The following is a 25750-nucleotide window of genomic DNA, read 5'->3' on the forward strand; positions in this document are numbered from 1 at the left end:
GTGTGTGTCTCTGTGTGTGTCTCTATGTGTGTGTGTCTGACGGTGTGTGTCTCTGTGTCTCTGTGTGTGTGTGTCTCTGTGTGTGTCTCTGTGTGTGTGTGTCTGTGACGGTGTGTGTCTCTGTGTGTGTGTGTCTGACGGTGTGTGTCTCTGTGTGTGTGTCTGTGACGGTGTGTGTCTCTGTGTGTGTCTGTGACGGTGTGTCTGTGACGGTGTGTCTCTGTGTCTCTGTGTGTGTGTGTCTGTGACGATGTGTGTCTCTCTGTGTGTGTGTCTGACGGTGTGTGTCTCTGTGTGTGTGTGTCTGTGACGGTGTGTCTCTGTGTGTGTGTCTGTAACGGTGTGTCTCTGTGTGTGTGTGTCTGTGACGGTGTGTCTCTGTGTGTGTGTGTCTGACGGTGTGTGTCTCTGTGTCTCTGTGTGTGTGTGTCTGTGACGGTGTGTGTCTCTGTGTGTGTCTGTGACGGTGTGTGTCTGTGACGGTGTGTGTGTCTGTGACGATGTGTCTCTGTGTGTGTCTGTGACGGTGTGTGTCTCTGTGTGTGTGTCTCTGTGTGTGTGTCTGACGGTGTGTGTCTTTGTGTGTGTGTGTCTCTGTGTGTGTCTCTGTGTGTGTGTCTGACGGTGTGTGTCTCTGTGTCTCTGTGTGTGTCTGTGTCTCTGTGTGTGTGTCTGTGACGGTGTGTCTCTGTGTGTGTGTGTCTGTGTGTGTGTCTGACGGTGTGTGTCTCTGCGTCTCTGTGTGTGTGTCTGACGGTGTGTGTCTCTGTGTCTCTGTGTGTGTGTCTGTGACGGTGTGTCTCTGTGTGTGTCTGTGTGTGTGTGTCTGACGGTGTGTGTCTCTGCGTCTCTGTGTGTGTGTCTGACGGTGTGTGTCTCTGTGTGTGTGTCTGTGACGGTGTGTGTCTCTGTGTGTGTGTGTCTGTGACGGTGTGTCTCTGTGTGTCTGTGACGGTGTGTGTCTGTGTCTCTGTGTGTGTGTGTCTGTGACGGTGTGTGTCTGTGTGTGTGTGTGTCTGACGGTGTGTGTCTCTGTGTGTGTGTCTGACGGTGTGTGTCTCTGTGTGTGTGTGTCTGACGGTGTGTGTCTCTGCGTCTCTGTGTGTGTCTGACGGTGTGTGTCTGTGTGTGTGTGTCTGACGGTGTGTGTCTGACGGTGTGTGTCTCTGTGTGTGTGTGTCTGTGACGGTGTGTGTCTGTGTGTCTGTGACGATGTGTGTCTCTGTGTGTGTGTGTCTGTGTGTCTGTGTCTGTGACGGTGTGTCTGTGACGGTGTGTCTCTGTGTGTGTGTGTCTGACGGTGTGTGTCTCTGTGTCTCTGTGTGTGTGTCTGTGACGGTGTGTCTCTGCGTCTCTGTGTGTGTGTGTCTGTGACGGTGTGTCTCTGTGTCTCTGTGTGCGTGTGTCTGTGACGGTGTGTGTCTGACGGTGTGTGTCTCTGTGTCTCTGTGTGTGTCTGACGGTGTGTGTTTCTGTGTGTGTCTCTGTGTCTCTGTGTGTGTGTCTGACGGTGTGTGTCTCTGTGTGTGTCTGTGACGGTGTGTGTCTCTGTGTGTGTCTGTGACGGTGTGTGTCTCTGCGTCTCTGTGTGTGTCTGTGACGGTGTGTCTCTGTGACGGTGTGTGTCTGACGGTGTGTGTCTCTGTGTCTCTGTGTGTGTCTGACGGTGTGTGTTTCTGTGTGTGTCTCTGTGTGTCTGACGGTGTGTGTCTCTGTGTGTGTCTCTGTGTCTCTGTGTGTGTGTCTGACGGTGTGTGTCTCTGTGTGTGTGTCTGTGACGGTGTGTCTCTGTGTGTGTGTGTCTGACGGTGTGTGTCTCTGTGTGTGTGTCCACGGGCTCAGGTCTGCTTCACGTTCCCGCAGTCGCTGGGTTTCATCGGCGGGAAACCCAACAGTGCCCACTACTTCATCGGATACGTGGGTACGAGGGTGTGAGAGTGTGCCTGGGTGTGTCCGTCTCTCTCTACGTGTCTCTCTCTACGTGTCTTTCTCTTTGTATGTCTCTCTCTCTGTGTCCGTCTCTCTCTGTCTGTGTCTGTCTGTCTCTCTGTATCTGTCACTCTGTATCTGTCTGTCTCTCTCTCTGTCTGTCTCTCTGTATCTGTCTCTCTGTATCTGTGTGTCTCTCTGTATCTGTCTGTGTCTCTCTCTCTGTATCTGTCTTGTCTCTGTGTCTCTCTCTCTGTATCTGTCTCTCTATCTGTCTCTCTCTCTGTATCTGTCTCTCTCTGTATCTGTCTGTCTCTGTGTCTGTCTGTCTGTCTCTGTATCTGTCTGTCTCTCTGTATCTGTCGTCTCTCTCTGTGTTTCTCTTTCTGTATCTGTCTCTCTCTCTGTATCTGTCTGTCTCTCTGTGTTTCTCTCTCTGTATCTCTCTCTGTATCTGTCTCTCTCTGTATCTGTCTGTCTCTGTGTCTGCAGGGGATGAGCTGCTCTATCTGGACCCGCACACGTGCCAGAATGCGGTGGAGCTGGATTCCACTTCGCGTTTACCCGACTCCTCCTTCCACTGCCAGAGAGCGTCCCGCATCCACATCACCCAGCTGGACCCGTCCATCGCCCTGGTGAGACGCGGGGATCCAGGCGGAGACACGGGGAGACACGGGGAGACACGGGGATCCAGGCGGAGACACGGGGAGACACGGGGACACACGGGCAGAGACGGGGAGACGCATGTGGAGAAACTGGGGACGCATAGGGAGACACGGAGACGAGAGGAGACACGGGGAGACACGGAGACGAGAGGAGACACGGGGAGACACAGGGAGACACGGAGACGAGAGGAGACACGGGGAGACACGGAGACGAGAGGAGACACGGGGAGACACGGGGAGACATGGAGACGAGAGGAGACACGGAGACACGAGAGGAGACACGGAGACGGTGATGCCGCCGGTGTCTCCGCAGGGATTCTTCTGCAAGACGGAGAGCGACTTCCGCGAGTGGAGCGACTTCGTTACCAAGGTAACCGGGACTCGGGATCGTGTGTGTACGTGTTTGTTTACGTGTGTGTTTGTACGTGTGTGTGTGTGTACGTGTGTGCGTATACTTGTGTACGTGCGTATAGTCTCTATAAGACTATATGGTTCTCTATGTGTCTCTGTGAGTCTCTATAAGACTGTGGGTCTCTATGTGTCTCTGTGTGTCTCTATAAGACTGTGTGGATCTCTATGTGTCTCTGTGAGTCTCTATGAGACTGTGGGTCTCTATGTGTGTCTGTGAGTCTCTATGAGACTGTGGGTCTCTGTGTGGGTTTCTATGGGACTCTATGGGACTGTGTGTCTCTGTGGATCTCTATAAGACAACGTGGGTCTCTGTGAATCTCAGTAGGACTACGTGGGTCTCTGTGTGGGTTTCAATGGGACTCTATGGGACTGTGGGTCTCTGTGGGTCTCTTTAAGACGACGTGGATCTCTGTGTCTCTGCGAGTGTCCGCGAGTCTCTATGAGACTGTGGGTCTCTATGTGTCTCAGTGAATCTCTTTAAGACTGTGGGTCTCTGTGAATCTCAATAGGACTACGTGGGTCTCTGTGTGGGTTTCTATGGGACTCTATGGGACTGTGGGTCTCTGTGAATCTCTATAAGACGTGGGTCTCTGTGAATCTCAATAGGACTACGTGGGTCTCTGTGTGGGTTTCTATGGGACTCTATGGGACTGTGGGTCTCTGTGTGTCTCTGTGAATCTCTATAAGACTACGTGGGTCTCTGTGAATCTGAATAGGACTACGTGGGTCTGTGTGGGTTTCTATGGGACTCTATGAGACTGTGTGTCTCTGTGAATCTCTATAAGACTACGTGGGTCTCTGTGAATCTCAGTAGGACTACGTGGGTCTCTGTGTGGGTTTCTATGGGACTCTATGGGACTGTGGGTCTCTGTGTGGGTTTCTATGGGACTCTATGGGACTCTATGGGAGTCTATGGGACTGTGGGTCTCTGTGTGGGTTTCTATGGGACTCTATGGGACTGTGGGTCTCTGTGTGGGTTTCTATGGGACTCTATGGGACTGTGGGTCTCTTTAAGACGACGTGGATCTCTGTGTCTCTGCGAGTGTCCGCGAGTCTCTATGAGACTGTGGGTCTCTATGTGTCTCTGTGAATCTCTTTAAGACAACGTGGGTCTCTACGTGTCTCTGTGAATCTCTATAAGACAACGTGGGTCTCTGTGAATCTCAATAGAACTACGTGGGTCTCTGTGTGTCTCTGTGAATCTCTATAAGACTACGTGGGTCTCTGTGAATCTCAATAGGACTACGTGGGTCTCTGTGAATCTCAATAGGACTACGTGGGTCTCTGTGTGTCTCTGTGAATCTCTATAAGACTACGTGGGTCTCTGTGAATCTCAATAGGACTACGTGGGTCTCTGTGTGTCTCTGTGAATCTCTATAAGACTACGTGGGTCTCTGTGAATCTCAATAGGACTACGTGGGTCTCTATGGGACTCTATGGGACTCTATGGGACTGTGTGTCTCTGTGGGTCTCTTTAAGACGACGTGGGTCTCTGTGTGGGTTTCTATGGGACTCTATGGGACTGTGGGTCTCTGTGTGGGTTTCTATGGGACTCTATGGGACTCTATGGGACTGTGGGTCTCTGTGTGGGTTTCTATGGGACTCTATGGGACTCTATGGGACTGTGGGTTTCTATGGGACTCTATGGGACTCTATGGGACTGTGGGTCTCTGTGGGTCTCTATGGGACTCTATGGGACTATGTGGGACTGTATGGGACTCTATGGGACTGTGGGTCTCTGTGTGGGTTTCTATGGGACTCTATGGGACTGTGGGTCTCTGTGGGTTTCTATGGGACTCTATGGGACTCTATGGGACTGTGGGTCTCTGTGTGGGTTTCTATGGGACTCTATGGGACTCTATTGGACTCTATGGGACTCTATGGGACTCTATGGGACTCTGTGGGTTTCTATGGGACTCTATGGGACTGTATGGGACTGTGGGTCTCTGTGGGACTCTATGGGACTCTGGGTCTCTATGGGACTCTATGGGACTGTATGGGACTGTGGGTCTCTATGGGACTCTATGGGACTGTATGGGACTCTGTGGGACTCTATGGGACTCTATGGGACTCTGTGGGACTCTATGGGACTGTATGGGACTGTATGGGACTCTGTGGGACTGTGGGTCTCTGTGGGTCTCTATGAGACTCTATGGGACTCTATGGGACTCTGTGGGTTTCTATGGGTTTCTATGGGACTGTATGGGACTGTGGGTCTCTGTGTGGGTTTCTATGGGACTCTATGGGACTGTGGGTCTCTGTGTGGGTTTCTATGGGACTGTATGGGACTGTGGGTCTCTGTGTGGGTTTCTATGGGACTGTATGGGACTGTGGGTCTCTGTGTGGGTTTCTATGGGTTTCTATGGGACTGTATGGGACTGTCCGTGTGTCGTGCCGCCCCCAGCTGGTGCTGGCCGGGTCGTCTCTGCCCATGTTCGAGCTGATCCCCTCCCGCCCCCTGCACTGGCCTCCGTTCGTCCCTCCCAGCAAACCCGACGTGCTGCAGGCTGCTGCTGGTACACGTGGGGACACGTGGGGACACGTGGGGGACACGTGGGGGACACGTGGGGACACGTGGGGACACGTGGGGGACACGTGGGGACACGTGGGGACACGTGGGGACACGTGGGGGACACGTGGGGGACACGTGGGGACACGTGGGGACACGTGGGGGACACGTGGGGACACGTGGGGACACGTGGGGACACGCGGGGACACGCGGGGACACGTGGGGGACACGTGGGGGACACGTGGGGGACACGTGGGGACACGTGGGGACACGTGTGGGACACGTGGGGGACACGTGGGGGACACGTGGGGACACGTGGGGACACGTGGGGGACACGTGGGGGACACGTGGGGGGGACACGTGGGGACACGTGGGGACACGTGGGGGACACGTGGGAACACGTGGGGACACGTGGGGGACACGTGGGGGACACGTGGGGGACACGTGGGGACACGTGGGGACACGTGGGGGACACACGCACGTGGGGGGGAGACATGTGGGGACGCAGGCAAGAAGACACTGGGACACACGGTGAGACAAGGGAGAGATGGGGACGTGCGGAGGGACGCACGGAAAGACACGGGGAGAGACGCCCACTCACCCAATCACACCGGGAGACACCGGGACACTCGCCCACACGCTCACCCACACACGGAGATACTCACCCACACACTCACCCACACACTCCTCACACCGGGAGACACAGGTACACTCACCCACTCACCCACTCACACCGGGAGACACCGGGACACTCGCCCACACGCTCAGCCACACACGGAGACGCTCACCCACACGCTCACCCACACGCTCATCCACACGCTCACCCCCACACTCACCCACACGCTCACCCACACACTCACCCACACACTCCTCACACCGGGGCACTCACCCACACACTCACCCACTCACACCGGGAGACACAGAGACACTCGCCCACACGCTCACCCACACACGGAGACACTCACCCACACGCTCACCCACACGCTCACCCCCACGTTCACCTACACGCTCACCCACACACGGAGACACAGGGACACTCACCCACACTCCTCACACCGGGAGACACAATGATACTCACCATACTCACCCACACACACCCACACGCTCACCCACACATGGAGACACTCACCCACACGCTCACCCACACACTAACCCATACACTCCTCACACCGGGAGACACAGGTACACTTACCCACACAGTCCTCACACCGGGAGACAGGTACACTCACCCACACAGTCCTCACACTGGGAGACACAGGGACAATCACCCACACGCTCACTCACACGCTCATCCACACGCTCATCCACACGCTCACCCACACATGGAGACACAGGGACACTCACCCACACTCCTCACACCGGGAGACACAATGACACTCACCATACTCACCCACCCACATGCTCACCAACACGCTCACCCACACACTCACCCACACACTCCTCACACCAGGAGACACAGGTACACTCACCCACACACTCCTCACACCAGGAGACACCGGGGCACTCACCCACACACTCACCCACACACTCACCCACACACTCACCCACACACTCACCCACTCACTCCTCACACCGGGAGACACAGGTACACTCACCCACACGCTCCTCACCCACACGCTCCTCACCCGCACGCTCCTCACCCGCACGCTCCTCACCCGCACGCTCCTCACCCGCACGCTCCTCACCCGCACGCTCCTCACCCGCACGCTCCTCACCCGCACGCTCCTCACCCGCACGCTCCTCACCCGCACGCTCCTCACCCACACGCTCACCCACACGCTCACCCACACTCCTCACACGCTCCTCACCCACACGCTCCTCACCCACACGCTCCTCACACCGGGAGACACAGGTACACTCACCCACTCACACCGGGAGACACAGGTACACTCACCCACACACTCACCCACACACTCACCCACACACTCACCCACACACTCACCCACACACTCCTCACACCAGGAGACACAGGTACACTCACCCACACACTCACCCACACCAGGAGACACAGGTACACTCACCCACACACTCACCCACACCGGGAGACACAGGTACACTCACCAACACTCCTCACACGCTCACCCACACACTCCTCACCCACACGCTCCTCACCCACACGCTCACCCACACTCACCCACTCTCCTCACACCGGGAGACACAGGTACACTCACCCACACGCTCCTCACCCACACGCTCCTCACCCACACGCTCCTCACCCACACGCTCCTCACCCACACGCTCCTCACACGCTCACCCACACGCTCCTCACCCCCACACGCTCCTCACGCACACGCTCCTCACCCATGCTAACCCACACTCCTCACACGCTCCTCACCCACCCGCTCCTCACCCCCACATGCTCCTCACCCTCACCATCTCCAGGCTTCACACAGGTGGAGCGGCCTGACGAGGTGCGCTTCTACGACTCCGACGACGACGAGTTCGAGATCCTGCAGGCGTAACCACGGCAACCGCCCAGCGCGTCGCTGCGGAAACCGCCGGGTTGCTTGGCCGCTGCACTGCCTGAGGGGGGAGGGATCCCAGATGTCGGGAGGGATCCCAGATGTCGGGAGGGATCCCAGATTCCTGTAGGGGTCTGTTTCCGGGGTTCCTACAGAGGTAAGGGGGGGCGGGGGGGGGTACCCCCAAGTTTTCCTGAGTCCTGAGTGGCCCGTAGGGTCACTCTGAGATTCTCCCCCCCCCCCCCCCTACTCATAGGGGTCCTGGGTTCTCTTGGGGGGGGGGGGTCCCATTGGGGGTCTCCCATTGGGGGTCTCCCATTGGGGGTCTCCCGTACGGGGGGGGGGGGGTCTCAGATTATGTCAGCGGTCCGAGGTTTTCCTTTGGGAGTTCCGCCGGAGTTCTGGTGACACACAGAGAGTGGGGGGCGGATCCTGCGAGGGGTCTGTCATTAGGGGGTCCCCCTCCCACCCCGCCCCCCTGGGGCCTCCGAGGGTTGGTGGACACGCACGTGGACACGCGTGTGGACACACGCACACACACGCGTGTGGACACACGCACACACACGCGTGTGGACACGCACGGAGACGGTGCCCCCACACACACACACACGCGTGCACAGCAAACGCACAGGCGACTCGCAAATAACGGAGCTCGCACGCAAGCGCCTGCGGGGAACTGCAGAACAAGACTCAACCTTTGAAAAATTTGCCATCTTGCCAGCAGCGTTTATTCTGTCACAAAAGGCTTGACTGCGAAAAAGAGGGGATGATGATGGGGATGATGATGATGGTGGTGATGATGATGTCCAATCCCCCACCCCTGTAATTCTACCCCCCTCCCCCAACCACCTGTCCGCCTCCTCCCACCCCCACCAAATAAACGAGTTGGTTTACACTACAGCCGCCTTCCTCGCCATCAACCTCTTCAACGTCCTTGGGACGCAATGCCGAGTCAAGGTGCCAGCTGTTGCCCTGTCAGGGCAGCGGGAGGCTGCCTGGGCGGGACCTCTCTCTGCGCATGGCTAGGCACCGCCCAGTGGCTAGGACTCACCCAATGGCTAGGCACCGCCCAGTGGCTAGGCCTCGCCCAATGGCTAGGCCCCACCCAATGGCTAGGCTCCGCCCAATGGCTAGGCTCCGCCTAATGGCTAGGCCTCACCCAATGACTAGGCCCCGCCCTATGGATAGGCCCCGCCCAATGGCTAGGCACCCCCCAGTGGCTAGGCCCCGCCCAATGTGCACGATGACGGGGAGAGCCGAAAACTCCAAACCTACAGCAGCAGGCGTCGTCAGGGTCGGTATCGAACCCACGACCTCCTGCATACCGGGCGAGGTAGTCAACATCTCATAGCCACCGTGATGATGATGAGAGACACCGAAAACTTCAAATATACAGCAGCAGGCGTCAGGGTCGAGATCGAACCCACGACCTCCTGCATACCGGGCGAGGTAGTCGACATCTCCTAGCCACTGTGATGATGCTGCTCTTGAGAAAGACACCGCAAACTACAAATATACAGCAGGCATCATCAGGGTCGGGATCGAACCCACGACCTCCTGCGTACCGGGCGAGGGAGATGACATCTCCTAGCCACCGTGATGATGATGAGACACCGATAACTCCATATATACAGCAGGCGTCGTCAGGGTTGGGATCGAACCCACGACCTCCTGCGTACCGGGCGAGGGAGATGACATCTCGTAGCCGCCGTGCCACCGCCACTGGGCGAGGTGGTGGTGGCTATGCCCACAGGGGGAGGATGGGGTTGGTGGCCGCCTGTTGGATGGCGCGGGTGGCGAGCGGCAGGATCCTCTGGTGGACCTCGTCCGGACTGCCTGTGCCATCCACCTGCTGCAGTCGGGAGTGGGAGTGAGTGGCAGTGAGTGGTACAGTGGGGGGAGTGAGTGGCACAGTGGGAGTGAGTGGCACAGTGGGGGGAGTGAGTGGCACAGTGGGGGGAGTGAGTGGCACAGTGGGGGGAGTGGCACAGTGGGGGGAGTGGCACAGTGGGGGGAGTGAGTGGAACAGTGGGGGGAGTGAGTGGCACAGTGGGGGGAGTGAGTGGCACAGTGGGGGGAGTGAGTGACACAGTGAGAGGAGTGAGTGGCACAGTGGGGGGAGTGAGTGGCACAGTGGGGGGAGTGAGTGGCACAGTGGGGGGAGTGAGTGGCAGTGAGTGGCACAGTGGGGGGAGTGAGTGGCACAGTGGGGGGAGTGAGTGGCACAGTGAGAGGAGTGAGTGACACAGTGAGAGGAGTGAGTGACACAGTGAGAGGAGTGAGTGACACAGTGAGGAGTGAGTGACACAGTGGGAGGAGTGAGTGACACAGTGAGGAGTGAGTGACACAGTGAGAGGAGTGACACAGTGGGAGGAGTGAGTGACACAGTGAAGAGTGAGTGACAGTGAGAGGAGTGAGTGACAGCGAGGAGTGAGTGACACCGTGAGAGGAGTGAGTGTCACAGTGAGTGAGTGACACAGTGAGAGGAGTGAGTGTCACAGTGAGAGAGTGACACAGTGAGAGTGACACAATGTGAGTGATGCGCAGGGAGCGTGACACAAGGAGGGCCCCCCCCCCCCCCCCGCCATGTGCGTGGTGGTGATGGTGGTGGTGATGGTGGTGGTGATGGTGGTGGTGGTGGTGATGGTGGTGATGGTGGTGGTGGTGGTGATGGTGGTGGTGGTGATGGTGGTAGTGATGGTGGTGATGGTGGTGGTGATGATGGTGGTGATGGTGGTGGTGATGATGGTGGTGATGGTGGTGGTGGTGATGGTGGTGATGGTGGTGATGGTGATGATGGTGGTAGTGATGGTGGTGATGGTGGTGATGGTGGTGATGGTGGTGGTGGTGATGGTGATGGTGGTAGTGATGGTGGTGATGATGATGATGGTGGTGGTGATGGTGGTGATGGTGGTAGTGATGGTGGTGGTGATGGTGGTGGTGATGGTGGTGGTGATGGTGGTGGTGGTGATGGTGGTGGTGATGGTGGTGGTGATGATGGTGGTGATGGTGGTGGTGATGGTGGTGATGGTGGTGGTGGTAGTGATGGTGGTGATGGTGGTGATGGTAGTGATGGTGATGATGGTGGTGATGATGGTGATGGTGGTGATGGTGGTGATGATGATGGTGGTGGTGGTGGTGATGGTGATGATGGTGATGGTGGTGGTGGTGATGGTAGTGGTGGTGGTGGTGCCTCACCTCCCAGGTGAGCGTGGGGTCACGTGCCAGCTCGTCGTACCGCTGCAGCACGCGCTGCTGGAAGGCCGCGTGCTCGTAGCGCTCGTCGCCGTAGCGACCGCGCTGCTGGGCGTGGGCCGGGGGCACGGACAGGAAGAGGACCAGGTCCGGGCGCGGGAGGCCCACGTCCGGGTGGCGGCACCACTCGGGGTCAAACCCCTAAACGCACGCAATCAAACGCACGCGATCAAACGCACGCGATCAAACGCACAATCAAACGCGCAATCAAACGCGCAATCAAACGCACACAATCAAACGCACGCAATCAAACGCGCAATCAAACGCACGCAATCAAACACACAATCAAACGCACGCAATCAAACGCGCAATCAAACGCACGCGATCAAACGCACGCGATCAAACGCACGCGATCAAACGCACAATCAAACGCGCAATCAAACGCGCAATCAAACGCACACAATCAAACGCACGCAATCAAACGCGCAATCAAACGCACGCAATCAAACACACAATCAAACGCACGCAATCAAACGCGCAATCAAACGCACGCAATCAAACGCACGCAATCAAACGCACAATCAAACGCGCAATCAAACGCACGCAATCAAACGCGCAATCAAACGCACGCAATCAAACGCACAATCAAACGCGCAATCAAACGCACACAATCAAATGCACAATCAAATGCGCGATCAAACGCACACAACAACAGCAAGTCGCCATTCGCCACTAACTGGCGGCGACGTCACCGCGGCGCCTGTGCCAAGCTAGGTGCACCGCTTTGAGGGCCGCCACGTGAAGTGTCGAAGGCTCTCGCTGCTGGCAGGAGGTCACGGGGACAGACCCAGCAGGTGCCATGAGGTTGACCGACTGAGATGACTACTGGCAGATGCACTACCAGCTGTGCCCCTTACTGTGCCAGGCTAGGTGCACGAGGTCACGGGGACAGACCCAGCAGGTGCTATGGGTTGACCGACTGAGATGAGTGGCAGATGCACCACCAGCTGTACCCCCTACTGTGCCAGGCTAGGTGCACGAGGTCACGGGGACAGACCCAGCAGGTGCCATGAGGTTGACCGACTGAGATGACTACTGGCAGATGCACCACCAGCTGTACCCCCTACTGTGCCAGGCTAGGTGCACGAGGTCACGGGGACAGACCCAGCAGGTGCCATGAGGTTGACCTACTGAGATGACTACTGGCAGATGCACCACCAGCTGTACCCCCTAATGTGCCAGGCTAGGTGCACGAGGTCACGGGGACAGACCCAGCAGGTGCCATGAGGTTGACCGACTGAGATGACTACTGGCAGATGCACCACCAGCTGTACCCCCTACTGTGCCAGGCTAGGTGCACGAGGTCACGGGGACAGACCCAGCAGGTGCCACGAGGTTGACTGAGATGACTACTGGCAGATGCACCACCAGCTGTACCCCCTACTGTGCCAGGCTAGGTGCAGGAGGTCACAGGGACAGACCCAGCACGTGCCATGGGTTGACCGACTGAGATGACTACTGGCAGATGCACCACCTGTGCCCCCTCCTGTGCCAGGCTAGGTGCAGGAAGTCACGGGGACAGACCCAGCAGGTGCCACGAGGCTGACCGACTGAGATGACTACTGGCAGATGCACCACCAGCTGTACCCCTTACTGTGCCAGGCTAGGTGCACGAGGTCACGGGGACAGACCCAGCAGGTGCCATGAGGTTGACCGACAGAGATGACTACTGGCAGATGCACCACCTGTGCCCCCTCCTGTGCCAGGCTAGGTGCAGGAAGTCACGGGTTGACCGACTGACACGACTGGCAGATGCACCACCAGCTGTTACCCCCCCCCTCACTGTGCCAACTCGCTGCGTTTTATCCGCTCCGCTCGCTCCGCTCCCCGTTGCGAGCGTCGCTCCTCCGCCCTCCGATGCTGCCGGGAGGGAGCCTCCCAGCTGCCCAGTAGCGTCAGCGTCCTTCACTAGCCTCCTCCATGGCGCGCATACAACAACAACACCACCAACAACAACAACAAGCGCCATTCGCCACTAAGTGGCGGTGACGTCACCACGACGCTTGTGCCAGGCCACGTGCACCCTGAGGCTACCACGTGAAGCGTCGAACGCCCGCTGGCAGGGGGTCCACGGGGGCAGACCCAGCAGGTGCCACGGGTCGACTGACCGAGATGACTACTGGCTGATCTATGCGGCGCGCACACACGCACACACACACGCACACACGCACACACACGCGTGTACACTCCACCCACGCGTGCGTGTGTGTGTGTGTGTGCGTGTGTGTGTGTGTGTACCAGCGCCGGGCGCGTACCGGCTTGGCGGCTGTGAAGGCGACCCCGGAGAACGCGTACCGATCCACCACCAGCGTCACCCCCGCCTGCAGCTTCTCCCGAATCAGGGAGCTGGGGCGGAAGGGCACGAGAGATACGCAGGCATATCACACGGACGCGCGCGAGATACGCAGACTCGCGCACAGATGTACATGGACGCGCACGCACATACACGGGAGATGCACGCAGCAGCAGCAACAACAACCGCCCTTCGCCACCAGGTGGCGGTGGCGTCAGCACGGCGCTCGTGCCAGGCTAGGTGCACGTTGAGGCCACGTGAAAGCGTCGCAACGCCCGCTGGCAGGGGGGGCAGACCCAGGTGGCACGGGTCGACTGACCGAGACGACTGGCCGACGCACCACCTGTGGACCCCTACTGTGCCAACTTGAGATGCACAGGCATTTATAGACGGCACGCAAATATGCAGACACACACAGAGATGTACATGAACACACGCACGCAGATACGTAGACACAAGCAGAGATGTACATAGACGCACACAGATTACATACACAGATACACAGGCATATATAGACACGCACGCACGCAGATACGTAGACACACAGATGTACAGACACACACACAGATTACATACACAGATACACAGGCATATATAGACACGCACGCACGCACATACGTAGACACACAGACACACACACAGATTACACAGATACACAGGCATATATAGACACGCACGCACACAGATACGTAGACACGGAGATGTACAGACACACACACAGATTACATACACAGATACACAGGCATATATAGGCACGCACACACGCAGATACGTAGACACAAGCAGAGATGTACATAGACACACACAGATTACATACACAGATACACAGGCATATATAGACACGCACACAGATACGTAGACACATGTACAGGCACAAAGATACCCCGTGTAGCCTGAACAGACTGTAGGGGCAAGTGCCGAGCACCTATGAAGGCCGGCACGGCACACGAGGGGGTGGGTGGCCAACACCACGCCCGGCCGCCTTTGTCTCCCTAGTGACGATGTTTACACATCACACCAGCTACTCATTTGAGGCCGAGTCGACCTAGAGGAGGCCCGGGACCGGTTCAGACAATCGTCACTGGTGCTGGCCGTGAGCGGGAATCGGACTCGGTGTGTATCTGTGTGTGTGAGTAGCGCTAAACACTACACTACACACACAGATACACACGCGTCTCTGTGTGTGGTGTAGCGCTAAACACTACACTACACACGCAGATACACACTTGTCTCTGTGTGTGTAGTGTAGCGCTAAACACTACACTACACACACAGATACACACGTGTCTCTGTGTCTCCGTGTAGCGCTAAACACTACACTACACACGCAGATACACACGTGTCTCTGTGTCTCCGTGTAGTGCTAAACGCTACACACACAGATACACACGTGTCTCTGTGTCTCCGTGTAGCGCTAAACGCTACACACACAGATACACACGTGTCTCTGTGTCTCCGTGTAGCGCTAAACGCTAAACGCTACACACACAGATACACACGTGTCTCTGTGTCTCCGTGTAGCGCTAAACACTACACGCTACACACACAGATACACACGTGTCTCTGTGTCTCCGTGTAGCGCTAAACGCTAAACGCTACACACACAGATACACACGTGTCTCTGTGTCTCCGTGTAGCGCTAAACACTACACCACACACACAGATACACACGTGTCTCTGTGTCTCCGTGTAGCGCTAAACACTACACTACACACGCAGATACACACGTGTCTCTGTGTCTCCGTGTAGCGCTAAACACTACACTACACACGCAGATACACACGTGTCTCTGTGTCTCCGTGTAGCGCTAAACACTACACCACACACACAGATACACACGTGTCTCTGTGTCTCTGTGTAGCGCTAAACACTACACCACACACACAGATACACACGTGTCTCTGTGTCTCCGTGTAGCGCTAAACACTACACCACACACACAGATACACACGTGTCTCTGTGTCTCCGTGTAGCGCGGGGAGCGGTAGTGCAACGAGCGGTAAAGAGCTCTGCGCTACGAACCCGGCGAACCGGGTTCGATTCCCGCTCACGGCCACCGACACCGGTGACGACTATCTGAACCGGTCCCGGGCCTCCCCTAGGTCGACTCAGCCTCGAGTGAGTAGCTGGTGTCGCGGTGGTGGTGTAGTTAAACATCGCCACTGGGGGAGACAAAGGCGGCCGGGCGTGGTTCTGGTGGCCACCCACCCCCTCGTGTGCCACAGTGCCGGCAGCCTTCATAGGTGCTGCTACTCGCTACTAACAGCACTTGCCCCGGCAGTCTTTTAAGGATATACGGGGGATCTTTGTCCCCATGTCTCCATATATCCCCTGTGGGACCCTATGTTCCCCTGTGTCTCCACGAGTACTCTCCCCCCTACCCAGGTCCCTGTGTGTGTTTCCGAGTTTTCACGTCTCCTCCATGTGCAGTGATCTTAACGGAGGCACACACTTTGACTTGGGAGGCAATGCGTTTATTACACATCCCCAACAGAGCTAACTACATCAACGTATACACACACACACTAACTAGACCCCAACAGGGTAACAACATGCGAACAGGTTTTCCCCTTTTTTCTGGCAACAACAAAACAGGCTGTGTTAAGATGTTAAAACACCAAACTGAAACCTTTTACAAGGAATCATGTAACTGCATTAACCGCAATACTTGTGGTCAGAATGCAAACCAAAAAAAACGTACTCTGATAATATGATGCATTGTCTTTGAAACTGATTGGTCCACACCACAGACAGCTTTCTTTTGAGCCTCGTCTCAAAACGGTGTTAGACCAGAGGACGCCAAAAGGCGTAACAACAACAACTCCTAGGCCTAACGGGGCGACTACATAACGGGGTCAGTCAGCATCATGCTGGCTGACCCACGTTGCCGAGCGAAGACCGAAGGTCGGAGAGACGTAGCGCCGAGCGTTGATTCCAGAGAGACAGCCAAGAACGCTCTTGGGACCGCCCATTTATGCTCCCGAGCGTGGCCTCGCTCCGCCCTCGGCCACGCCCCCTTCTGGGTCTTTCCGGATGGGGGCGTGGCCTCGCTCCGCCCTCGGCCACGCCCCCTTCTGGATCTTCCCAGAAGGGGGCATGGTCTCGCTCCGCCCCTCGGCCACACCCCCTTCTGGATCTTTCCAGAAGGATCTGGAGCCAGTATCACGTGTCCCTCAAGCCCCCCCCCCCCCTTTTGGGCCCCCTTTCCACCCCGTGCCGGTCACGTGCCCTCTCCAGTTCAGGCAGACGGTCACGCCCTCACGTGCCCCTCTCTCTCTGCCCGTCAACGGGGCCCATGCAAAGTATTATTCTGCATTTTGGTTTTAGCGTGCTGATCTTAAATGTGCATTGAAAAATGTGATACTCCCGACTGATGCTCCTGCTGTTGTTTGTGGAGTGACTCATGCAGCCAGCTGTGGCTCTAGGGTTTGGTGTTACGTGTTATTTATGTAGTTTATTGTTAAAAATTCGGTCACAGTTCCTATGATCACTGTTACATTGCATTTATGGCTATATTTTGGTGATTTCTAAAAGTTTTTTAGTTTGGCCATGTTTTTGTTTATTGTAGTACGGAGTTAGACTGATGGCCGTAATCTAAGTTTTCTTGTTGCTGTTGTGGTTTGACTTGCATCCCACTGGGATTTTTGCACACAGCGTTGGTGTACGGTGCTATTTCAGGAATAGTTTGATGTTTTTTCCTGGATTTTCTGTTTGCACAGTCACACAAAGTCACTTTAAGATGTTTTTCTTGCTCACGTTTTTGTTTGTTGCGGTTGCACCCGATTCAAGAGCCGAATGGCTCACACAGGGCTCTACCAAAATAAATGAAACTATGAACTATGAAAACTATGCCCTCTAGGACCCCGTTTCCCTGCCGTACCTACGCCGGCGCCAGAGAGGGGCACAAGACGCACAGTTACCGGCTTGTGAGCGTAGATGGCGCACACGCCATAGGGAATCTACTGCTGTCTCCACGCATACTCTCTGGTTCTTTCGGTAAAGTCACGTAGGCAAGGCCCCCAAGCGGCTGCTGCGTGGCTCCTTTTTCAGACAGCGACCCTGGCGGTCACAAATGATGGCGCGCGCGAAATGGCGGCTTGTGATCGTCGTCATCGTCACCACGTGGACATTTATAGCAGCGGCGGCAGCAGCCAAATGCGTGCTGTTGATTCTAAACGGGGAGGGAAACGCCGGAGGACCCGAAGAATAATCCACGCGACCACGGGGAGAGAGAGAGACGCAGACTCCAAATATACAGCAGGTGTCAGGGGTCGGGATCGAACCCACGACCTCCTGTACACCAGGCGAGGTAGTTAACATCTCCTAGCCACCGTGATGATGATGATGAGAGAGACAAGCAAACTCCACCTACACAGCAGGTGTCAGGGTCGGAATCGAATCCACGACCTCCTGCATACCAGGCGAGGTCGTTAACATCTCCTAGCCACCATGATGATGATGAGAGAGAGACATGCAAACTCCAAAGATTCAGCAGGCGTCAGGGTCAGGATCGAACCCACGACCTCCTGTATACCAGGCGAGGTAGTTAACATCTCCTAGCCACCGTGATGATGGTGATGAGAGAGAGATGCAGACTCCAAGGGTCGGGATGGAACCCACAACCTCCTGTATACCATGCGAGGTAGTTAACATCTCCTAGCCACCGTGATGATGGTGATGAGAGAGAGACGCAGACTCCAAATATACAGCAGGCATCAGGGTCGGGATGGAACCCACGACCTCCTGTATACCTGGCGAGGTAGTTAACATCTCCTAGCCACCGTGATGGTGATGAGAGAGAGACGCAGATCCAAATATACAGCAGGCATCAGGGTCAGGATGGAACCCACGACCTCCTGTATACCAGGCGAGGTAGTCAACATCTCCTAGCCACCGTGATGATGAGAGAGCGATGCAGACTCCAAATATACAGCAGCAGGCATCGTCAGGGGTCAGAATTTAACCCACGACCTCCTGTATACCAGGCGAGGTAGTTAGCATCTAGCCACCGTGATGCTGATGAGACAGAGAGACGCAAACTCTAAATATACAGCAGGCGTCGGGATTAGGATCGAATCCACGACCTCCTGTACACCAGGCGAGGTAGTTAACATCTCCTAGCCACCATGATGATGATGAGAGAGACACGCAAACTCCAAATGTACAGCAGGCATCGTCAGGGTCAGGATCGAATCCACGACCTTCTCCATACCAGACGAGGTAGTTAACATCTCCTAGCCACCATGATGATGATGATGAGAAAGACACGCAAACTCCAAATATACAGCAGGTGTCAGGGTCGGGATCGAACCCATAACTTCCTCCATACCAGGCGAGGTAGTTAACATCTCCTAGCCACCATGATGATGATGAGAGAGAGACATGCAAACGCCAAATATACAACCAGGCGTCAGGGGTCGGGATCGAACCCATGACCTCCTCCATACCAGGCGAGGTAGTTAACATCTCCTCGCCACCATGATGATGATGATGAGAGAGACACGCAAACTCCAAATGTACAGCAGGCATCGTCAGGGTCAGGATCGAATCCACGACCTCCTGTACACCAGGCGAGGTAGTTAACATCTCCTAGCCACCATGATGATGATGAGAAAGGCATGCAAACTCCAAATATACAGCAGGCGTCAGGGTCGGGATCGAACCCATAACTTCCTCCATACCAGGCGAGGTAGTTAACATCTCCTAGCCACCATGATGATGATGATGAGAGAGAGAGACATGCAAACGCCAAATATACAACCAGGCATCAGGGGTCGGGATCGGACCCACGACCTCCTCCATACCACGAGAGGTAATTAACATCTCCTAGCCACCATGATGATGATGATGAGAGAGACACGCAAACTCCAAATGTACAGCAGGCATCGTCAGGGTCAGGATCGAATCCACGACCTCCTGTACACCAGGCGAGGTAGTTAACATCTCCTAGCCACCACCATGATGATGAGAGACATGCAAACGCCAAATATACAACCAGGCGTCAGGGGTCGGGATCGAACCCACGACCTCCTCCATACCAGGCGAGGTCGTTAACATCTCCTAGCCACCATGATGATGATGATAGAGAGAGACATGCAACCGCCAAATATACAACCAGGCGTCAGGGGTCGGGATCGAACCCACGACCTCCTGCATACCAGGCGAGGTCGTTAACATCTCCTAGCCACCACGGCGGTGATGTCCCCATGTCTCACCTTTGCGTCACCCCGTGTCCTTGCTTGTCCCGTCCACCCTTTGTGTCTTCCCGTGTGCTCACCGTGCGTGCGTGTACGTGCATGTGCTCATACATGCGTGTGCATGTGCTCATACGTGCGTGTGCATGCGTACATGCGTGCGTGCGCGTGCGTACGCTCGCTCCCATCGGTTGGCGGAGAAGAGGAGGTGGACAACGTGATCATCCAACTCCACGTTGCGCTGCAGGTACGAGCTCACCAGCTGGCCTATGTGCGTTGTGCGGTCTGCGGCAGACACACACACACAAGAGTTCCACGCGACACAGGCACTAGAGCTAAACTATCTTTCTTTTAAACAGTTTTTTTTATTTTATTTTACCAGGTAAGCCCCACCGAGCTATAATCACAGCTCATAGAAGTGGCCTAATCACGTGGAAATGTATAGCAACAGGCAAATGCTCTAAACGCGTGGTGACGTTGATTCTAAATGTGGAGGGGAAAAACCGGGGGACCCGGAGAGAAAAATCCACGTGACCACGGGGAGAGAGAGAGAGACGCAGACTCCAAATATACAGCAGCAGGCGTCGTCAGGGTCGGTATCGAACCCACGACCTCCTGTGTACGAGGCGAGGTAGTTAACATCTAGCGATCACGGCAAGATGTGCCAGGGGGGGATTGATGATTACTGTGTGGGTCTAGCCTAGGGGCACCCCCAGTGGCAGCTGTCCCTGTGCATCAGTCTGTCAGTAGTAGGGGGTGGTGGTGATTGACTGCTGTGTGGGTCTAGCCTAGGGGCACCCCCAGTGGCAGCTGTCCCTGTGCATCAGTCTGTCAGTAGTAGGGGGTGGTGGTGATTGACTGCTGTGTGGGTCTAGCCTAGGGGCACCCCCAGTGGCAGCTGTCCCTGTGCATCAGTCTGTCAGTAGTAGGGGGTGGTGGTGATTGACTGCTGTGTGGGTCTAGCCTAGGGGCACCCCCAGTGGCAGCTGTCCCTGTGCATCAGTCTGTCAGTAGTAGGGGTGGTGATGGCTGCTCTGTGAAGTGGCAGTGACGTCACCACGGCGCTCGTGCCAGGCTAGGTGCACCTTGGGGTCGTCACGTTTAGGGTGTAAGGCTCTCGCTTCCTGCTGTGCCAGGCTAGGTGCATGAGGTCACGGGACAGACCCAGCAGGTGCCATGGGTTGACTGCTGTGCCAGGCTAGGTGCAGGAGGTCACGGGACAGACCGAGCAGGTGCCATGGGTTGACTGCTGTGCCAGGCTAGGTGCAGGTCACGGGACAGACCCAGCAGGTGCCATGGGTTGACTGTTGTGCCAGGCTAGGTGCAGGAGGTCACAGGACAGACCCAGCAGGTGCCATGGGTTGACTGCTGTGCCAGGCTAGGTGCAGGAGGTCACGGGACAGACCCAGCAGGTGCCATGGGTTGACTGCTGTGCCAGGCTAGGTGCAGGAGGTCATTGGGGTCAGTGCCAGGTGCCATGGGTTGACTGCTGTGCCAGGCTAGGTGCATGTCACGGGACAGAACCAGGTGCCATGGGTTGACTGAGATGCTTGGCAGATGCACCACCTGTACCCCCCACTGTGCCAGGCTAGGTGCACCAGCTATGCCCCCAACTGTGTAAACTCGTTTGCTACAAACCACACGCGGGTGAGTGTACACCCTGCGTCTCTCACCTCCTCACCTTTTACCTCACCCAGTGTCTACCTCACCCTCACCTTTAACCTCACCCCGTGTCTACCTCACCCTCACCTCACCTTTAACCTCACCCCGTGTCTACCTCACCCTCACCTCCTCACCTTTAACCTCACCCCCTGTCTACCTCACCCTCACCTCCTCACCTTTAACCTCACCCCCTGTCTACCTCACCCTCACCTCCTCACCTTTAACCTCACCCCGTGTCTACCTCACCCTCACCTCCTCACCTTTAACCTCACCCCGTGTCCACCTCACCCTCACCTCCTCACCTTTAACCTCACCCCGTGTCTACCTCACCCTCACCACCTCCTCACCTGGGAACGCCATGCCCTGTGCGCTCACCCCGGCGCGTGTGAGGAGGTGGTCGACGAGGAGGGCGGCCTGGGTCGATTTCCCGGCTCGGTCCGCGCCCTCCAACACCAGCAGGGCGCCTCTTCGTAGACTCATCCTTCACCTCGTCACAGGGGCGACGAGGTGTGGTGGACAAGGTGTGGTGCACGATGTGGTGGACAAGGTGGTGGATAAGGTGGACAAGGTGGTGATGAGGTGGTGGATGAGGTGGTGGTGGATAAGGTGGACGAGGTGGTGGTGGATGAGGTGATGGGTGAGGTGGTGGACGAGGTGGTGGTGTATGAGGTGGTGGATGAGGTGATGGGTGAGGTGGTCGACGAGGTGGTGCTGGATGAGGTGGTGGACGAGGTGATAGTGGATGAGGTGGTGTATGAGGTGGTGCGTGAGATGGTGGACGAGGTGGTGGTGTGTGAGGTGGTGTGTGAGGTGGTGTGTGAGGTGGTAGACGAGGTGCTGGTGAACGAGGTGCTGGTGGACGAGGTGCTGGTGGACGAGGTGCTGGTGGACGAGGTGCTGGTGGACGAGGTGCTGGTGGACGAGGTGGTCCTGAATGAGTTGGGATGACGATGAGATGAGGTAGATACGGACAAGGGATGGCGGGGTTAATGAGGTGAGACGACGGGGAAAACGAGGTGCGTGCGTTGAACTTCCTTCGCACCGTACGCAGCACAATCGCGCTAATCTGAGCTTGCGTGTGACGAGGTGGACTTCGGAGGCGAAGAGGTGGTGGGCGATATCGTCACTTGACGTCCACCCTCGCTCGCTCGCTCTTTCTGAGGCGGCAAACGCCAATAAAAAGCGCGGGAAAACTGATCTCGTTGGGTGCGTCCATTACGCTGTGTGGGGGGGGGGTATCCGCCATCTCGCCTCAGGCTCCTTTCGTCTTTCCTTTCCACAGCCGTATTTGTCTTCCCACCCACCCACCACTATTTAGTTTTTAATTTCACTCGTTACCGTTTAAAAGTTTTCGAAACGTATTTGCGGCCGTCGTTGTGTCTCGGGGCGAATTAACAATTATTACACCCCCCCCCTCCACCACCGTCAAACCTACTTGGTCGCGTCCACTGAGAGGTACCACGAGCGGCAAGATCCGGACTCAGACGGATTTTAAATTTTAATTTAAAAGCTTTGGTGACTGCAGTAATTAATATGCTTAGCTCTTTCGGTTAAAGTCACGTTGAAGGGAAACAATAAAATAATAAAATATATATCTATAAAACAATTAAAAAAATTCTCACGACGTTTCGACCATAACACAAACGGTCGTCATCAGGTGAGTCGGTTTGCATTAATTTATAATTATAATTAATTATAAATTAATGCAATTTATAATTAATTATAAATTAATGCAAACCGACTTATTATTAATTATAAATTAATGCAAACCGAAGAAGATTAATCCTTGCAGTCACGAAAGCTTTAAATCGGGATTTTAATTTCATTCTCGCGATTTGAATTTAAAGCTTTCGTGACCGCAAGGATTCAAATTCTTGGTTCTTTCGGTAAAGTCACCACCACGTTAGAAGGGAAACAATAAAATAATAAAAATATAAAACAATAAAATTATTATTCTTGGTTCTTTCGGTAAAGTCGCCACCACGTTAGAAGGGAAACAATAAAATAATAAAAATATAAACAGTAAAATTATTATTCTTGGTTCTTTCGGTAAAGTCACCACCACGTTAGAAGGGAAACAATAAAATAATAAAAATATAAAACAATAAAATTATTATTCTTGGTTCTTTCGGTAAAGTCACCACCACGTAGAAGGGAAACAATAGAATAATAATATTGTTTTATATATGTTTATTATTATTTTATTGTTTCCCTTCTACGTGGTGGTGACTTTTACCGAAAGAACCAAAGAATATTCTTTCTTTGATTTGAAGCTTTCGTGATGACTGCAAAAGATTCATCTTCTTTGGTTCTTTCGGTAAAGTGACCACCACGTAGAATGAGAATAAAATAATAAAATAAAATAATAAAATAGTAAAATAAAATAATAAAATTCTCACGACGTTTCGGCCACAACGTAAGTGGCCTTCTTCAGGTGAAAGGAACAAATCCTGTCGGAACAAACCCGTCGGGACGACAGGTTTGTTCCTTTCACCTGAAGAAGGCCACTTGCGTTTGTGGTCGAAACGTCGTGAGAATTGTATAACGTTTTATTTTATTATTTTATTCTCATTCTACGTGGTGGTGACTTTACCGAAAGAACCAAAGAAGATGAATCCTTGCAGTCACGAAAGCTTTAATACTTTATTATCAGTCTAACTCTGCACTACAACCACAAACAAATATGGCTAAACCCCAAAAAAGTTTTCGAAATCACCAAAATAAAGCTATGATAAAGCAATGTAACGGTGATCGTAGGAACTGTGATTGAAATTTTACAATAAACGATATGTACATAACATGCACTACCAAAGTTTGCAGCCATTAGCTGGCTGCATGAGCCACTCCATGTAGGATTATCAACAATTCTTCAATGCACCTTCAAAGATCAGCACAATATAATCACATTCTCCTGCGGGAGGGAGCTGGTTGGAACGTTGGGTTGCTCGGTCAATGGACAGGGTCAACAACGGGCGGCACCACCACGTGGTGTGTTCAGCAACAATATGCCCGACTGTGAGGGCGGGCACAAGCCGGAGTGAGTTGGTGAAACGTTGAGTTTTATAAGGGGGGCACCACGGGGTGACCAGCCCCTCCCCACCCAGCCCCACCCCTCCCATCCCCCACCCAGCACCACCCAGCCCCTCCCTCCCACCCATCCCCTCCCCACCCAGCCCCTCCCTCCCCACCCAACCCAGCCCCTCCCTCCCCACCCAGCCCCTCCCCACCCAACCCAGCCCCTCCCCACCCAACCCCACCCTCCCCACCCTCCCCTCCCCACCCAGCCCCTCCCTCCCCACCCAGCCCCACCCTCCCCACCCGCCCCTCCCCACCCAGCCCCACCCAGCCCCTCCCTCCCCACCAAGCCCCTCCCCACCCTCCCCTCTCCACGCAGCCCCTCCCCACCCAGCCCCACCCTCTCCACCCCACCCAGCCCCACCCTCCCCACCCAGCCCCTCCCCACCCTCCCCTCTCCACCCAGCCCCTCCCCACCCAGCCCCACCCTCTCCACCCCACCCAGCCCCACCCTCTCCACCCCACCCAGCCCCACCCTCCCCACCCAGCCCCTCCCCACCCTCCCCTCTCCACGCAGCCCCTCCCCACCCAGCCCCACCCAGCCCCTCCCTCCCCTCCCCACCCAGCCCCTCCCCACCCAGCCCCTCCCCACCCAGCCCCTCCCTCCCCACCCAGCCCCACTCAGCCCCTCCCCACAGTCCCCTCCCCACCCAGCCTCTCCCTACCTAGCCCCTCCCTCCCCACCCAGCCCCTCCCCACCCAGCCCCTCCCTCTCCACCCAGCCCCTCCCCACCCTCCCCACCCTCCCCACCCAGCCCCTCCCCACTCCCCCCTCCCTACCCAGCCCGACCCTCCCCACCAAGCCCCTCCCTCCCCTCCCCACCCAGCCCCACCCTCCCCACCCAGCCCCTCCCCACTCCCCCCTCCCCACCCAGCCCCTCCCTCCCCACCCAGCCCCTCCCCACCCAGCCCCTCCCCACCCTCCCCTCCCCACCCAGCCCCTCCCCACCCAGCCCCTCCCCACTCTCCCCTCCCCACCCAGCCCCTCCCCACCCAGCCCCTCCCCACCCTCCCCTCTCCACCCAGCCCCTCCCCACCCAGCCCAGCCCCTCCCCACCCAGCCCCTCCCCACTCTCCCCTCCCTACCCAGCCCCACCCTCCCCACCCAGCCCCTCCCTCCCCACCCTCCCCTCTCCACCCAGCCCCACCCCTCCCATGTTTGGATGCACGACGGACGGACACAACAACAACAATAACAATCCCCTGTGGGCTTGTGGTGTATAACCAGGAGGTTCCTCCTACCAGCATCAAATCTCAATATCATACTTTGCAGCGGTCATCCGAAGCAAAACATT

The 25750-nt window shown here is 55.9% G+C and overlaps 2 protein-coding genes across 2 annotated transcripts in view; one reads left to right on the top strand and one right to left on the bottom strand.

Annotated features, from left to right (window-relative positions):
• Positions 1 to 8874, top strand: part of ATG4B (autophagy related 4B cysteine peptidase) — a 62406-nt gene extending 53532 nt beyond the window's left edge. The window contains exons 10-14 of the mRNA XM_076063413.1: positions 1843 to 1921; positions 2422 to 2564; positions 2908 to 2964; positions 5410 to 5521; positions 7897 to 8874. Coding sequence (XP_075919528.1) covers positions 1843 to 1921; positions 2422 to 2564; positions 2908 to 2964; positions 5410 to 5521; positions 7897 to 7976 — 471 coding nt within the window. The 3' untranslated portion in view covers positions 7977 to 8874. The remainder of the gene's footprint in view (positions 1 to 1842; positions 1922 to 2421; positions 2565 to 2907; positions 2965 to 5409; positions 5522 to 7896) is intronic.
• LOC142905336 (thymidylate kinase-like) lies at positions 8644 to 21860 on the bottom strand. The gene is made up of 5 exons (XM_076063414.1): positions 21728 to 21860; positions 19895 to 20003; positions 13487 to 13577; positions 11175 to 11372; positions 8644 to 9828 (listed from the first exon to the last, which is right to left on the bottom strand). The coding sequence occupies exons 1-5, from the start codon at positions 21858 to 21860 to the stop codon at positions 9718 to 9720; spliced, it is 642 nt and encodes a 213-aa protein (XP_075919529.1). The 3' UTR covers positions 8644 to 9717.
• Positions 21861 to 25750: the final 3890 nt, after the last annotated feature.

The sequence above is a fragment of the Petromyzon marinus genome, unplaced genomic scaffold (assembly GCF_048934315.1).
Source record: "Petromyzon marinus isolate PM22_M1 ecotype Great Lakes invasive population unplaced genomic scaffold, UKy_Petmar_22M1.pri1.0 PM_Scaffold_113, whole genome shotgun sequence".
Classification (NCBI taxonomy): Eukaryota; Metazoa; Chordata; class Hyperoartia; order Petromyzontiformes; family Petromyzontidae; genus Petromyzon; species Petromyzon marinus.

Excerpts from the sequence above, each read along its gene's own strand:
- LOC142905336 (XM_076063414.1), bottom strand. The coding sequence starts at position 21,860 with ATGAGTCTACGAAGAGGCGCCCTGCTGGTGTTGGAGGGCGCGGACCGA. Across the intron at positions 20,004-21,727 it reads ACAGGGCATGGCGTTCCCAG|ACCGCACAACGCACATAGGC; the intron begins GTGAGGAGGTGG and ends TGTCTGCCGCAG. Across the intron at positions 13,578-19,894 it reads GCCAACCGATGGGAGCGAGC|CTCCCTGATTCGGGAGAAGC; the intron begins GTACGCACGCGC and ends CTTCCGCCCCAG.